At 45.0% G+C, this 12255-nt stretch overlaps 1 protein-coding gene across 1 annotated transcript in view; it reads right to left on the bottom strand.

The window, feature by feature from the left end:
• The window catches only part of LOC138447678 (adhesion G protein-coupled receptor E3-like), a 1605711-nt gene that overhangs the window by 1175765 nt on the left and 417691 nt on the right, over window positions 1–12255 (bottom strand). Inside the window, exon 6 of the mRNA XM_069603942.1 lies at window positions 10869–11021. Within this exon, the coding sequence (XP_069460043.1) occupies window positions 10869–11021 (153 nt within the window). The remainder of the gene's footprint in view (window positions 1–10868; window positions 11022–12255) is intronic.

Here is a 12255-nt window from a genome sequence, read left to right as displayed (position 1 = left end):
CATTATCGCAGATAAATTCCACCAAATCAATATCGGAGGATTGCAGATCATCTAACGCAGGGATTTCAGCTAAAATTGCAAGTATACTAAAGCGATTTAAGTCATACTTCGCATAAGGTAAATCTCTGCACCGAATGATCAATGGATATAGCGGTTGTTTGGATGGTATTTTCAAATTTTTTGATGGTACAGACGAAAACTTGTCAGAGTACGGCCAGCTTGTACCCAATGAGTGATTTTGTTGTTGAGGATGTATATTAATCTTTGCAACAGGGCCAGCTGGATAACGACTCAGATCTTTTGATTGTGAATGTAAGGTATGCTGGACAACCTCTGACTTTGTAAGTAATGTAGCATTTTTGTTTAGGTTAGTCATGTAATCTTGTACTGCGGTTTTAATTACTTGTTGTATGGATATTTCGGATACATCAATTATGGGTTGTTTGGAAGAAGCTGTATCAGCCGAGTTAGTAGTAATTATGAGGGGAGCAGACATTTTTTTTGAAGAAGGTGACCCAGAGATCAAGGGCGTAATAAGTGGTTGTGCCACATGGTTCTTTTCTGTATGATCTGTCATATGGGATCTCTCTCGAATGTTAGGGTCTTTCAGTATCTCTACTTGGACATTCGAGGGTCGTTGTTTGGTCATATAGTGATCAATCTCCTTTCTAATTTCGTTCCGTCTGGCTTCAGCATCCTTATCTATAATCAGCTCAGGAGAACAAGATGATGGTGCTACAAGGGTATCACACTCTTTTACTTGTACCGCAGGACATAAGGGTACTAGGGGAAGTGAAGCTTGTGAGTTTACCACCTTATCATGTTCAGCAGCCTCGACCAATGCGTCTAATGGGCCATAGGCTACTATCTGGGCCGGGCATGCTGTTGGCTGTGTACTATTTTTCTTACCATTAGCCAAGGTGTTATATTTTTTTTGTACTGCTTCCGCAGCCATGATGGTATGTTTCCTAGGCAAGGATAGGGCTTTGATAAAGGCTTTAGATGCTGAGGTTGTCGTTTTGTTATATCTTTAAAATTTTTTGTTTTTTTACTACTCGGGTTCTTTTTTGGTTTAGATGTAATTTCGGGTGGTTTAGGTCCGTTAGATGTGAATATCTTAAACACTTGTTTGTCTTCGGGCACTATCGGGTCTAAGAGCGGTTTATCTTTTGATGGTTCAATTTTTTGGAGCAATGAGAAATCGTCGTGAATTACATTTGAAAAGGCAGGTAAGGGCGTGAACTTCATAGGTAGTGTTTGTGTAATGGGCTCGGTGGGGGATTTATCAAGGATCAGTGATTGCTCAGAATTTAATTTTAGTTTTTTTCGGGTATTCATTTCAATACTGTATTTAAGCGTTGCCTGCCAATGTAATAATTTCTCAATCTGTTTATCATGTGTCTGCAGTTTTCGATCGAGTGTTTCAAACAGCTTAAAAAGAGAGGAAATGGCCAAATTCATGGCATGCAACGTGGACTCAATCAAAATAGACGGGGAAATAGCTGGAGGCAAAATAGGGCCATCAGATGGTAGGACCGGAACATCCGGAATACGTCTAGGAGTGGGAGCAGCAAATGAAGCGACTAAACTATGTGCTGCGTCTGAGTATATGAAAGAAACTTCAGGTAGCTCTAGTGAGTTCCGACAATCATCTCCTGCCAAAAGAGAAGAGTTTGAACTCAGTTCAATTACTGCAGGTTGAGAGTCAGCTAAACCAGCACCGCTTTTAATCAGGGGGAGGGGCGGGGGAGCATGACAATCGTGTGGTAATATACTCCCACCTCGGACCCCCCCGGTGGGACCTAAAAGGTTCGGACGTGGAATTTGAGGTTCTTGATTTCTATTGGGATCGATAATAGAGCCTGGGGATCCTGGTGCTTCACATATTATAGGCATTGTATGAGGCTCTTTTAAAAGGGGGATGTCACCCTCTTTAATAAGGGTGTTATCAGAAACTCCCAAAGAATTTTTTGCATTAGAGCCTTGGGCGTTTGTAGTAAACTTAAAGCAAGAATCAATTGATTTCCCAGTGAAGTCACAGGATAGGGGTTTTGTCTCAAAGAAGTAGCGTTTTATATCACCTGAAGATGTATGCCTATTAAGGTTAGAGGCACTAACAGGGTGATGCCTTCGGGGCGTACTACCCATTAATTGTTGTTTCTGGGTTTCAACATTTTCCTGGACTAATATTGGGCCATTCATCTTTGTACTTCTTAAGGTACGCATATCACCTTATACTAGTACAGTCACCAAATGTACTATACAGTTAGGGTAAAATTTTGAATAAACAAGTAGTTGTAAAAACAGGGTAAGTAGGTGCTGCTAAAAGAGATGATCCGATAACAAGATAAAATCTTTAAAAGTAGAGAGTTGAGCAGGAATCTTGAAAGGGACTAAGAGCAGTACCTAAATAGTTAGCTTGGTCAATGGATACATATATAACTATGCCGTCTAGGGAACGCCCGATGGCTTAAGGAGCAGCCTTAGTCCGTCTCTCCTCCCCAAAGACCGGCTTAAATAATAGTTAATTATAGTTTTCTTACTCAGAGTTGGATGAATCGTGAAGACAATATTTCCAGCTGACCACGCCGAACAGCCAAACAGCACCAGCCCTTCTACCACCAGGGCTTACGCCGCGAGGGTGGCTTCCCGGCAGATTAGTAGCACAGCTGGCAGTCACGTGTGCCAGTCACGTGATCCTCGACGGCCCCGCCTCCTTCTGGACAGCAAGAGCCCTGTGCTCGCAGTGCTGTTCGGAGGGGGAGCGGCAGCAAGTTCAAAGGGAAAACAAATAAAGGAACGTATCTCAGCGCTCTTCAGCTCCCACAAGTAGGCAATTAAATGCCTGCAGTCAACGCCGCTCGGGCGGCTTCCCGGCAGATTAGTAGCACAGCTGGCAGTCACGTGTGCCAGTCACGTGATCCTCGACGGCCCCGCCTCCTTCTGGACAGCAAGAGCCCTGTGCTCGCAGTGCTGTTCGGAGGGGGAGCGGCAGCAAGTTCAAAGGGAAAACAAATAAAGGAACGTATCTCAGCGCTCTTCAGCTCCCACAAGTCGGCAATTAAATGCCTGCAGTCAACCATATTATAAGCCACTGATAAGCCATATTATCAGTGGATAAACGTAGCAAACAAGGAATCAGAAGTAAGACTAGCGAAACAAGATGTAGCGGACAAAGAGGTGTTGAAAGCACAAAGATCCCGACAAGAATAAATAGGTACATCAGAGTATGATGATTTAGTTAGAGGAAAAGATGGGAGAATAGAAAGAAATAAAAGATGATGGTCAGAAGAATAAATAGAGTGAGCAAAAACAGTGGAAGTATATAGTGGACTGCCATAATCTAGGTCCGCCAGCTCTTGAACCAGTCTTAATACCAGCAATGTCACAGCCACCAAGATAATCTCATAGTGTCAAAGAATAATCCTTGCAAGTATTTCTAGTGATTGCACTCAAGTGTGGTGTTATATTGAGAATTATCAGTAGATAAATGGTGACATTTCTAGCCTACCTATGCAGTAAACATTTTTTCAGCAGATTCGGGAACTAGAAACTCAAGTGGGATGTCTGCTGGTATTTTAAGTCTGAACCCAAGTTTCACAGAGGGCTAACATGGGAGCTAGATGGCTTTCCGGGAAATGTAACCTTACCAGGACAAAAGACTACTTTACAGAAGCATAAAGTCTTAACACCAGTAAGTTGTTAGCAGACTTCATAGTTCATTTCTACTTTTAAATCACAAAGCGTCCACCATGCGAGTAAAGGACAAATTTCCAACCTCTACAGTGCGATAAAAGGGGCTGGAGCTCAGGGATCCCATTGCATCTTGACAGGTAACAATTGCGGTACTCTTATTTAATTGTGTGTACACATATTAACCTGGTAGGCCTCATTACAATTGTGTCGGTCCGGTAACAACGGTGCCGGTTAGCCTACATGCATCATTATTACCGGACTGGCACAGTACGACTCTGCGGGCGGGTGCGTCATGCCCGCCAAGGTCAGACCTGGCGGGTGGGACGGCAGTCGTCCACAGAGTTACACGGAAGCACCGGCACCATTATTAACAGTGCCAGTGAATCCGTAGTTCCCATTCACATTGAGTCGTATGGGACTCAATGGGAATGGGGATTTACAAAACTACCGGCACCTGACTTCCCGGCCGCTGCGGTTGTAATGCTCCGGTGTTACTGAGAAGTTGGGGACCAGTAATTGTTTTCGGGTCTAGAGGCAAGCCGCCGGTATCACCGGCAGGCTTATCGCCAGATCCATAATGAGGCCCTATGTCTCTAAGAAAAGACCCCATTTTGCTTGGATTGTGTACAGGTTGCCTCTATTTTTGTAGATGATACTGAGTGTCTACAGTAGTTGAAACCAATCCTCTATGCTTGTTTGATTTCCAAGCATGCAGAATTATTTTCTTTGCCAGCATGCATCCTCTGAACAACCAAGCTTAGCTTGCTATCAGCATATCAGGCACTGATTTGTCATCACCCAGAATTAAATGGAGGCATTCATCAGCACGTTGGTTCCCAGTACAAAGTAAATTTGTTGTGATACCGCTTTCCAGAATTCCTTGGTCTTGGGCATGACCAGATTAGGTGAGTTAGTGTCCCTCCTTCTTTGAAGCATTTACAACAATAGGTTACTATCCTTGCATGCATCCAAACAACCAGGCATCCAATACACCCATTGAAGTAAGTTAACCTGGCATGCCCTCAAGCTCCAGTCTAATGATGCCATCTGCATATTATTGCAGCACATTGTCCAGTTTTCAGGCCTTAAGTTTTCATCAAGTTCTTGGGCCCACAGTAGCAATACTTCTGTGGTTATTTTACATGCCATCGCTAAACATTGATAGAAGGACGCAGACAACAGACAAACACATCTTCATTTTCAGCCATGCATCACTCTTAGAGAGTAGACTAAATGCGATTTCCAGAGCTTCATTCAATATCCTTCTTAGCTGCAGATATTTTGTTTAGGTGCAGCCATTTAAGGTATATTACTGACGTAGTTGATTATAGGTGATGCACTTCCCATTTTCAGACGGGTCTATGATGCAGCAGATCCCAGTCACATACCAATTTGGCCAAAATATACAACTCCTGTGTAGTCTGACATTGGGATTTTTCCAAATCACTGCATGAAGGAAAGCACAAGGGTCAGCATCGAGTAGACATAACATATTGTGCAAATGATCTCTTAAGAACTCCCAATTCAAGAGATTCAGTGAGCATTCCACAGAGAAGTTTAACAGCAGAGTCTGGGAGTATATTGGCAGTCCACCACTTCCAGGCATTTTACTGGTATTTTAGTCCAAGAATTGCAGTGAAAATGTCGCCCATGAAATCAAATCTTCTAATGCTCTCGTAGCATCATCAGCGAGCCTTGGCAGTTCAATCTAAGAGATGAGATCATCTATTTTTGGCCTGTCACATTGGGTCTTAGTGGTACAAAGGTTTTATAGAATTTCTTGAACGCACCATTCATTTCTTCAAGAGTCAGACATAAGACATCTTAAGCATCTGATAGCTGTGATGACTCATTCACTTTCTTCCAATTTGAGTCTGTGTGCAAGTAGGCGATTTCCCCTTTCTCCATTTTCAAAATAATTCACTTTGCTCCTAAACCAAGCAGATTCTACTCTATCCAAGAAAATCTTGTCAGTTCATAAACATCCCCGTAAACATCTAATGAGGAAGTAGAGAAAGCTTGCAATAAAGAAATGCACCAAACTAAAATTGTTGAAAACTTCCTGTTCCAACAGTGCCCCCAGACTAAGTAATGGTCTTTTCCTGCCTTATGTCATATACCCACCATCAATCGTACAATTCAGTGAAGATCAGCCAATTAAAAAACACATTGTCCCTGACATCAGATCGAATATCCTTCCCCCATTTTCTTGGTTCCTGCACCCTTCTGTACATCTTCCCAAATCCATCCTCTCAAATTCACTCCTATGACTCCCATGATTTCTGACCACATTGTTACTAATCCTAGAGCATTCTATTCCCTGCTTGTGCTTCCACTGTATGTAATACTATGTCAATTCTCTTTACACTGGCACAACTCTTTTCCTGCCTCCCTGCTGAAAGCAGGAGCAATGTAAAGCACTTGCCCAGTGAAAAGAAGGAGATGGGTTGTAATATCCTACTGGGGTACATAGACATGAAAAAATATGTGGCAGAATGTGACCCCCAAGTAATTTTTCAAAGGCAACACCACAAGCCACAATGGTTTGCATATTTGCAATCCAAGAAGCCTTCTGCTATAATGAAAAGAAGCACTGGCAATTCCACTAAGTTTTGCTTTTCATATGTCAAGTGCAAACACAAATATCCTGATAATGACCTCATGTGCCGGCCATGGTCACCATATGGAAAGTTATAACTGCACTGAGGAAATATGTCTTATGGCTGAAGGACTTAAGTTGAGAATATACAGGATGCAGCCCCCTGGCTCACCTGTCTTAGTCCTTCAGTTTCTTTGTCTTAAGCAGTTCCTTTCTGCACTTTCTCTCCTTGTTCTTGGGAGCTTTTCTTGCTAGTTGCTCTGCCTTTGTTCCTGCCTTTACCCTTTCTTATTTATAGCAGTCACCCATGGGTTGGAGCGTACATGGCCGGTAACGGCATGCCAGCCTGAGCCTAGGCAGACCTGAGTGAAATGAGAGCCTCAGTGAGCGGTGTGGGCCGTGACCGACCATGTATGCACCCGCTAGAAGTGGGTGATCGTCTAGTCGCACCCCAGAGTTCTCCTCGGGTGCAAATCATTGATTATTTTTACGATAGCTGGACTCTATGTATATTGCGCGCGCCTAATCTCCCGTATGAAAAACACAGATGGCCGCTGCCATAGAAAAAGGGACTAAGCCCTTTTCCAGTTACATGGCAGCCCTGGGTGGGAGTGGTGCTGGGACCGGTACACAAAGCTCTGGTCTCACAAGTAAGTGGAGAGGTAGGGAGCAGGTGGGGTAAGGAAGCAGGATTTCTTTGGGAGTGGAGGGAAGGGTGGGGACATAGGGAGGCAACAAGGAGATGCTCCCTGTTGCCTCAACACAATCAAGGTCGCTCCACCCAGCGAAGAACCTCAGGTGGCTGGAAAGAGCAGGCAGTACACTGTGTGTTCTCGGCCGCAGTTCCATCCACCTGATTGGCTGTGCGCTCTTCCCTGGGTGCAAATGTTTCTTCTAGATTTATTTTTCTTTATTTCCTTCCCCTATATCAGCAGTCCTGTTCCTTCGTTCATATTATATCAACCTATCTGCCTTGATTTTCAAGTGCTGTGCACTGGCCTTTTATACTACGAGTTAAACAACTTGTATGTTTTTCAGTAGCCAGAGCTGACTTTCCAGTGTTGTGCTATAGTTGCAGTGTTAACCCCAGAGCAAAGTGTCCTTCACAGGCCAGGATTCCCTGATCCTCTCCATGTTGCAAAGAACAGTCAAGCATTTCCTTTTCAAATTCATAATACCACTGAAGGTCAAGTCAAAGGTTTAGACAAAACACAATTCATGTCAGACTCTGGCTGGAACAGATGTTGGAGTCTGTAGTTCATTCCTGCATTGACACTGTGACACTGCGCTGTTCAATGGTAATGGTGCATATTTTATTATAGTACTACTTGGGGAGGTCCCCTCCCTTCACTTTCACAGAGAACACTACAATATTCGAGCTCGGATGTGGAGGAGAGTGCACAGTTCCTATCACTGAAGCACCCCTTATGACTTTGCAGAATTATATTCAGCATTTGAAAGGTCCCAAAAGGCACCTCTCCTTATTGCGGATATGAGGGGCAATATAGCGACCTCCCCCAAAATGCTATTTACCAAATAAAGAAGAACAGAAGGTTGCATTGCTCCAGCCCTGCAACTAAAGAATGAAGGATTATGCATTCAAGGCCTGCCACTCTCTTCAGTGTTCCCTAATTTGGGACAGAGTGAACTTGTGAAATAAAACATTTTTTATACTGAATTAAACGTATTTACTCCTTTGTGGGATGACATGTCAGTTTCATAGAACAATAGTTTGTTGTCTTGCAGTTTTCTGTTTGCCTTTCATCTGTACTTTATATCATTACAACATTCTTTTTGTCAGAACATTTAAAACCTATACTGGCATCATCCTGTGGACCTTCCAATGCTAGCCATTGTGGCATACTCATACCTTATAGGCATTTTGTTCTGGTTACTTTCCTTCTCCTGCTAGGGCTCTTTGTCTGCAGTACTCGCTGTCACGTTTCTTCCTGCCTGTTCTCAGTTCCCGCTCCAGCGTGTGACCTCTGTATCGAGGATGTATTCCCTCCGATTCCCCCTGTTCCTCCTCCTGCATATGCGTATAGAGTAGGATCGGATGTCTTTCGTTTTCGTTTCATTATTCCATCTCCTGCATTCCTGAAATATATTGTGGGATCTAAGTCTCGCGAGATGCTGGGCAGCCAGCTCTCACGAGACCTGGCTGAGCTGCATGCACGAGACCCAGCGTGGCACCATTAAGAGCGTAGGGGCTGTGCTGGAGGCACCTCGATCCCAGCGCTCCTCCTCATATGGACATATTGATGGACAATTGTATATATGTTCTTTTATGCACAGACAGTGAAGTAACTTTGTACTGAGTAGCTGTGTTACAAGAGGTGAATAAAGATATCAAACTCACCATAGCCTGTGGTGTTTCTTCAGGCCGCAAAATGAATCCTGCCATTCTGTGTGTGTCTTCGCCCCTTCTCGGGCTGAGCTCTCAATCAGTAAGATCTGGCAGCAGGGAGTCTGTACTCTCTCTCGCCACATGTGTATTTGGTAAAAAAAAAAAACGCTTTTCCTCCTACTCTCTATTGTTTTAGCCTGTGCGTGAAAAAGAATCAGAGTCCTGCGCTCCGTAGCTTCTGTGCCTCTTAAAGCTCCTGATAGACGTGACCTAACACGGAGCAGAGTGATTTGGCGCGGCTATTTCGGCGCAGCAGTATTGGCGCGGCCGATTGGCCGCAGGGCCCGTTTAGGTGCACCCATTTCGGCTCGACCAGTTCGCTGCTGGGATGTTCTGGCACCAGGATGTGTTGGCACGCGTATTGGCCGCATTGTAAGCAACGAGCCGTTCATGAAGGAGCTGCTGCAACCAAAAAAAATGAATAAAACAAGTTCACATTTGAAATAATCGACGCTAAATAATGCACCTGTGATGTTGCTCTGTGACTCCCCCATGTGGTGGTTGTGCACCCCAAAGTCTCCGAACGTTTCCCTCCCATGTCTGTGCACAGGGCGCCATTGCTTTCAGTTCATCATTTGTGCAGGGTACTCAAGGAGTACACACCACTGTCTCTGCATGCTCGGATCATGGGACTCGTGTGCTACAAGGCGGTATACAGGCCTTCGCGGCGGCAGCCCAACCTACCGAGCTATCACCTAGCTGTCAAAGATAACATGGCGTTTGCACTTTCCCCGTACGATAACGCCAAACGTCTTTTCATATCGTGAACATAGTCACGTGGTTCACTTAACCAGATGGTCCTCTAGGAGCGTGGGAAATAGTTGTTGCTGTCTGACTCTACAGTGTTCATTATCTGTTGGTGGCAGTAGCTCAGTTAGTTGAGCGCTTAATGATGTGACTGTGAAGCACCAAAGAGCAGGCTCAAACTTGTATCTTTCCCCAAGTTAGCACGTGAGTGCATTATGTTAGAAAGTGGTAGCGTTTGCTATTTACAGCGCCATGAAAACACCAACACTGTAACAGAGACCGCTATATAAACCCAGTCAAGAACACTTGCTCTTTATCTCTGCGTGTGTAGGACAGTGTCAGGGTAAAGAGGGAGCAAGAGACCTGTTGGGTCTGCATTGTTTGAGCAGAACTTGGATTGGCCCAAGTAGGCGCAGTCTGGTGCTCGTTATCGGCTGCCAATATTCATGATATGTCATTAGCATTTCAGAGTCAAGACCGAGCTGGGGAGTGCTTGCAGTGACTGGGGAAGCTAACTGGGCCTGGTTCTCTTCATCTCGCTGCCTCAACCTATCTATGTAGAAAGGATAGCAGAGACCAACCCAGCATGATGGCACGAGACAGGCACACTGTGACCTGGTCACCCCATCTTCCAGCCACACGCGAAGATGGGCACTCCAGCCGACTGGCAGAACCTGGGTGGCAGGAACTCAAGAGGGCACATCTATAGGGCCGCCTCGTATCCTGTCTCCAGCAAACCCCTGTAGTTCCCCTGGCCCCCAGGGGCATATTCTGGTCTGCAGCGATGCTCTCCCGACGCCACATGTGCAGCCATTTCACGACCCCATGGCCCCTGCACTCCACCACGGAACTGCTCTTCAACCTCCCACCCCCTTACAAAGAGTGCATACCCCTCTCAGCCCCACGTGAGCTTCCCCGCCAGCAGTACACACTGTGGTTAGAGCTCCCCCCCCACTGCATGCACAGACGCGAATCCCCCTTCACCTCCCATCCCTCAGGGCGTGCTCTGATCTGTGCATTAGATTCCCCTTTGTCCATATCCTTCAAAACAAGACGGGAGGGACAGTGTGGGTGCGAGAGTGACCAGGTGTGCCGCTGTTGGAAAGCATCCCCCTGGGAAGTACAACAAATCATAAAAATAATTCTTTGCAAATGCAACACGTTAACAGGCACAGTACCTCAATGTGCTGGATTTGCAAAGAATGATGCTTTTGAATTTGGCGTGAGGGAGTTTAGACGTGGCTGCAATGTCAGCCACGTCCAAACGTCCCACGGGCCAAACCGGCCGTGCCAGAAAGGCTCCTGCCCCAAAATGAGTGCGCCGAATCGGCCACTGCGCTGAAGTGGCTGCGCTGAACAGGCCCGCTGTGAAGCAGCGGCCCCAAAAGAGGGTGTACCGAGGTAACATTGGGTATTTACCGTCACATGACTGAGCTATCTCTGGCTTGAAGGATGATTCTCTGTTTCGATTCCTGTATCCTGGTTTGCAGTTACACACAGGACTCCCAGAATCCTCCAGGCACACAGACTTCTTAGGACAGTTGAGTCCGGTATTGCATCTTTCTTCTAGTTCTGAAAAATAGAAAGATATCCTTGGTATTAACATATTTTGCAATAACTGTAGACAAACGACGTTTGACTCAATTGACAGAGATGTGCTCCTTGAAAAATTGCTAGACACTGTCCAGCTTCTCTATTGACTCTCATTTATCTTTGGTACACAAACACTAGTATGCAAGTCCGTTTAACACTAGAAGGCCTCTTCTCAGCTTCTTTCTCCACTTTTAGGGGACTTAAGCAGGGATGCATTTTTGTATCGATTTTATTAATTTTTTTTATACTTGCTATTAAAGACATCTTTTTATCTATTCAGTCAGATGCTCCTAGGCCAGGTTTATATCCAGTCCCGTGGTTACTTTATGCGGATGACCTCAGGCTTTTAGCAAAAACACTAATTGGTTTACAAACATCACTAAATGCACTAGGTCTGTATGCGTGTAAAAATCTGCTGATCGTCAACCTAAGCAAGACAAAAGTAATGAGATGTGTAAAAATACAAATTTCACCACTCCAAAACCTATACTTGGACTTTGCAAGACATTGGGCCTCGTTACAAGAGAGGCGGAACGGGATAACGGGACTCGCTAAAGGAGGCAGACCCGTCAAGCCCGTTCCGCCTCATTACAAGCTCCCCTCGCGGAACCCGGTAAGTAACGCCTGGTCAAACCGCTCGTAATCGGCCCATTGTTTGCTCCCTCCCCCATTCCCATTCAGCTCTATGGGGGCTGAAATGGGAATGGGGAAGGTCCGGGCCCGGGTTTCTGGAGGGAGGAATTACTGGGCCCTCTGAACGGCCCGGTAATTCCCCATTCTGGGAACCCAGACCCGATTTTGGCGGCATCCATGCCGCCAATAGCGGCACGGTTACCACCAAAATCGTAATGAGGCCCATAGGCTTGACAGAAGTTAGTCAATTAAAATATTTAGGAATTAACATTAATAATTTAACTAATTATAGGCCTTATTTAGATTATATCAATTCAAAACTCATAGCACTTTCCTTGCAACCTCGTATAATAATGTACAAATATGGCACATTTTCATGTGGCTCTGTTTTAACTTTTTACAGACAAAAAGCCACACTATTACTAATATACGGAGCAGAGACCAAATGCCCTCACAAAGTCAGCCCTTTTGGGATAAAATGGAGGGCAAATTTTGGAGGAAGATATTTAGTTTGCCAAATTCTGTTCCAATATCTTTAGTTAGATTTGAATTGGGACTCTCTTCTTTGTATGTGACTAAT

This window comes from Ambystoma mexicanum, chromosome 3q, assembly GCF_040938575.1.
Source record: "Ambystoma mexicanum isolate Mex_15411 chromosome 3q, UKY_AmexF1_1, whole genome shotgun sequence".
NCBI classification, from domain to species: domain Eukaryota; kingdom Metazoa; phylum Chordata; class Amphibia; order Caudata; family Ambystomatidae; genus Ambystoma; species Ambystoma mexicanum.
The sequence above is the reverse complement of the archived record's forward strand: the minus strand, read 5'-3'. Positions and strand labels throughout refer to the sequence as shown.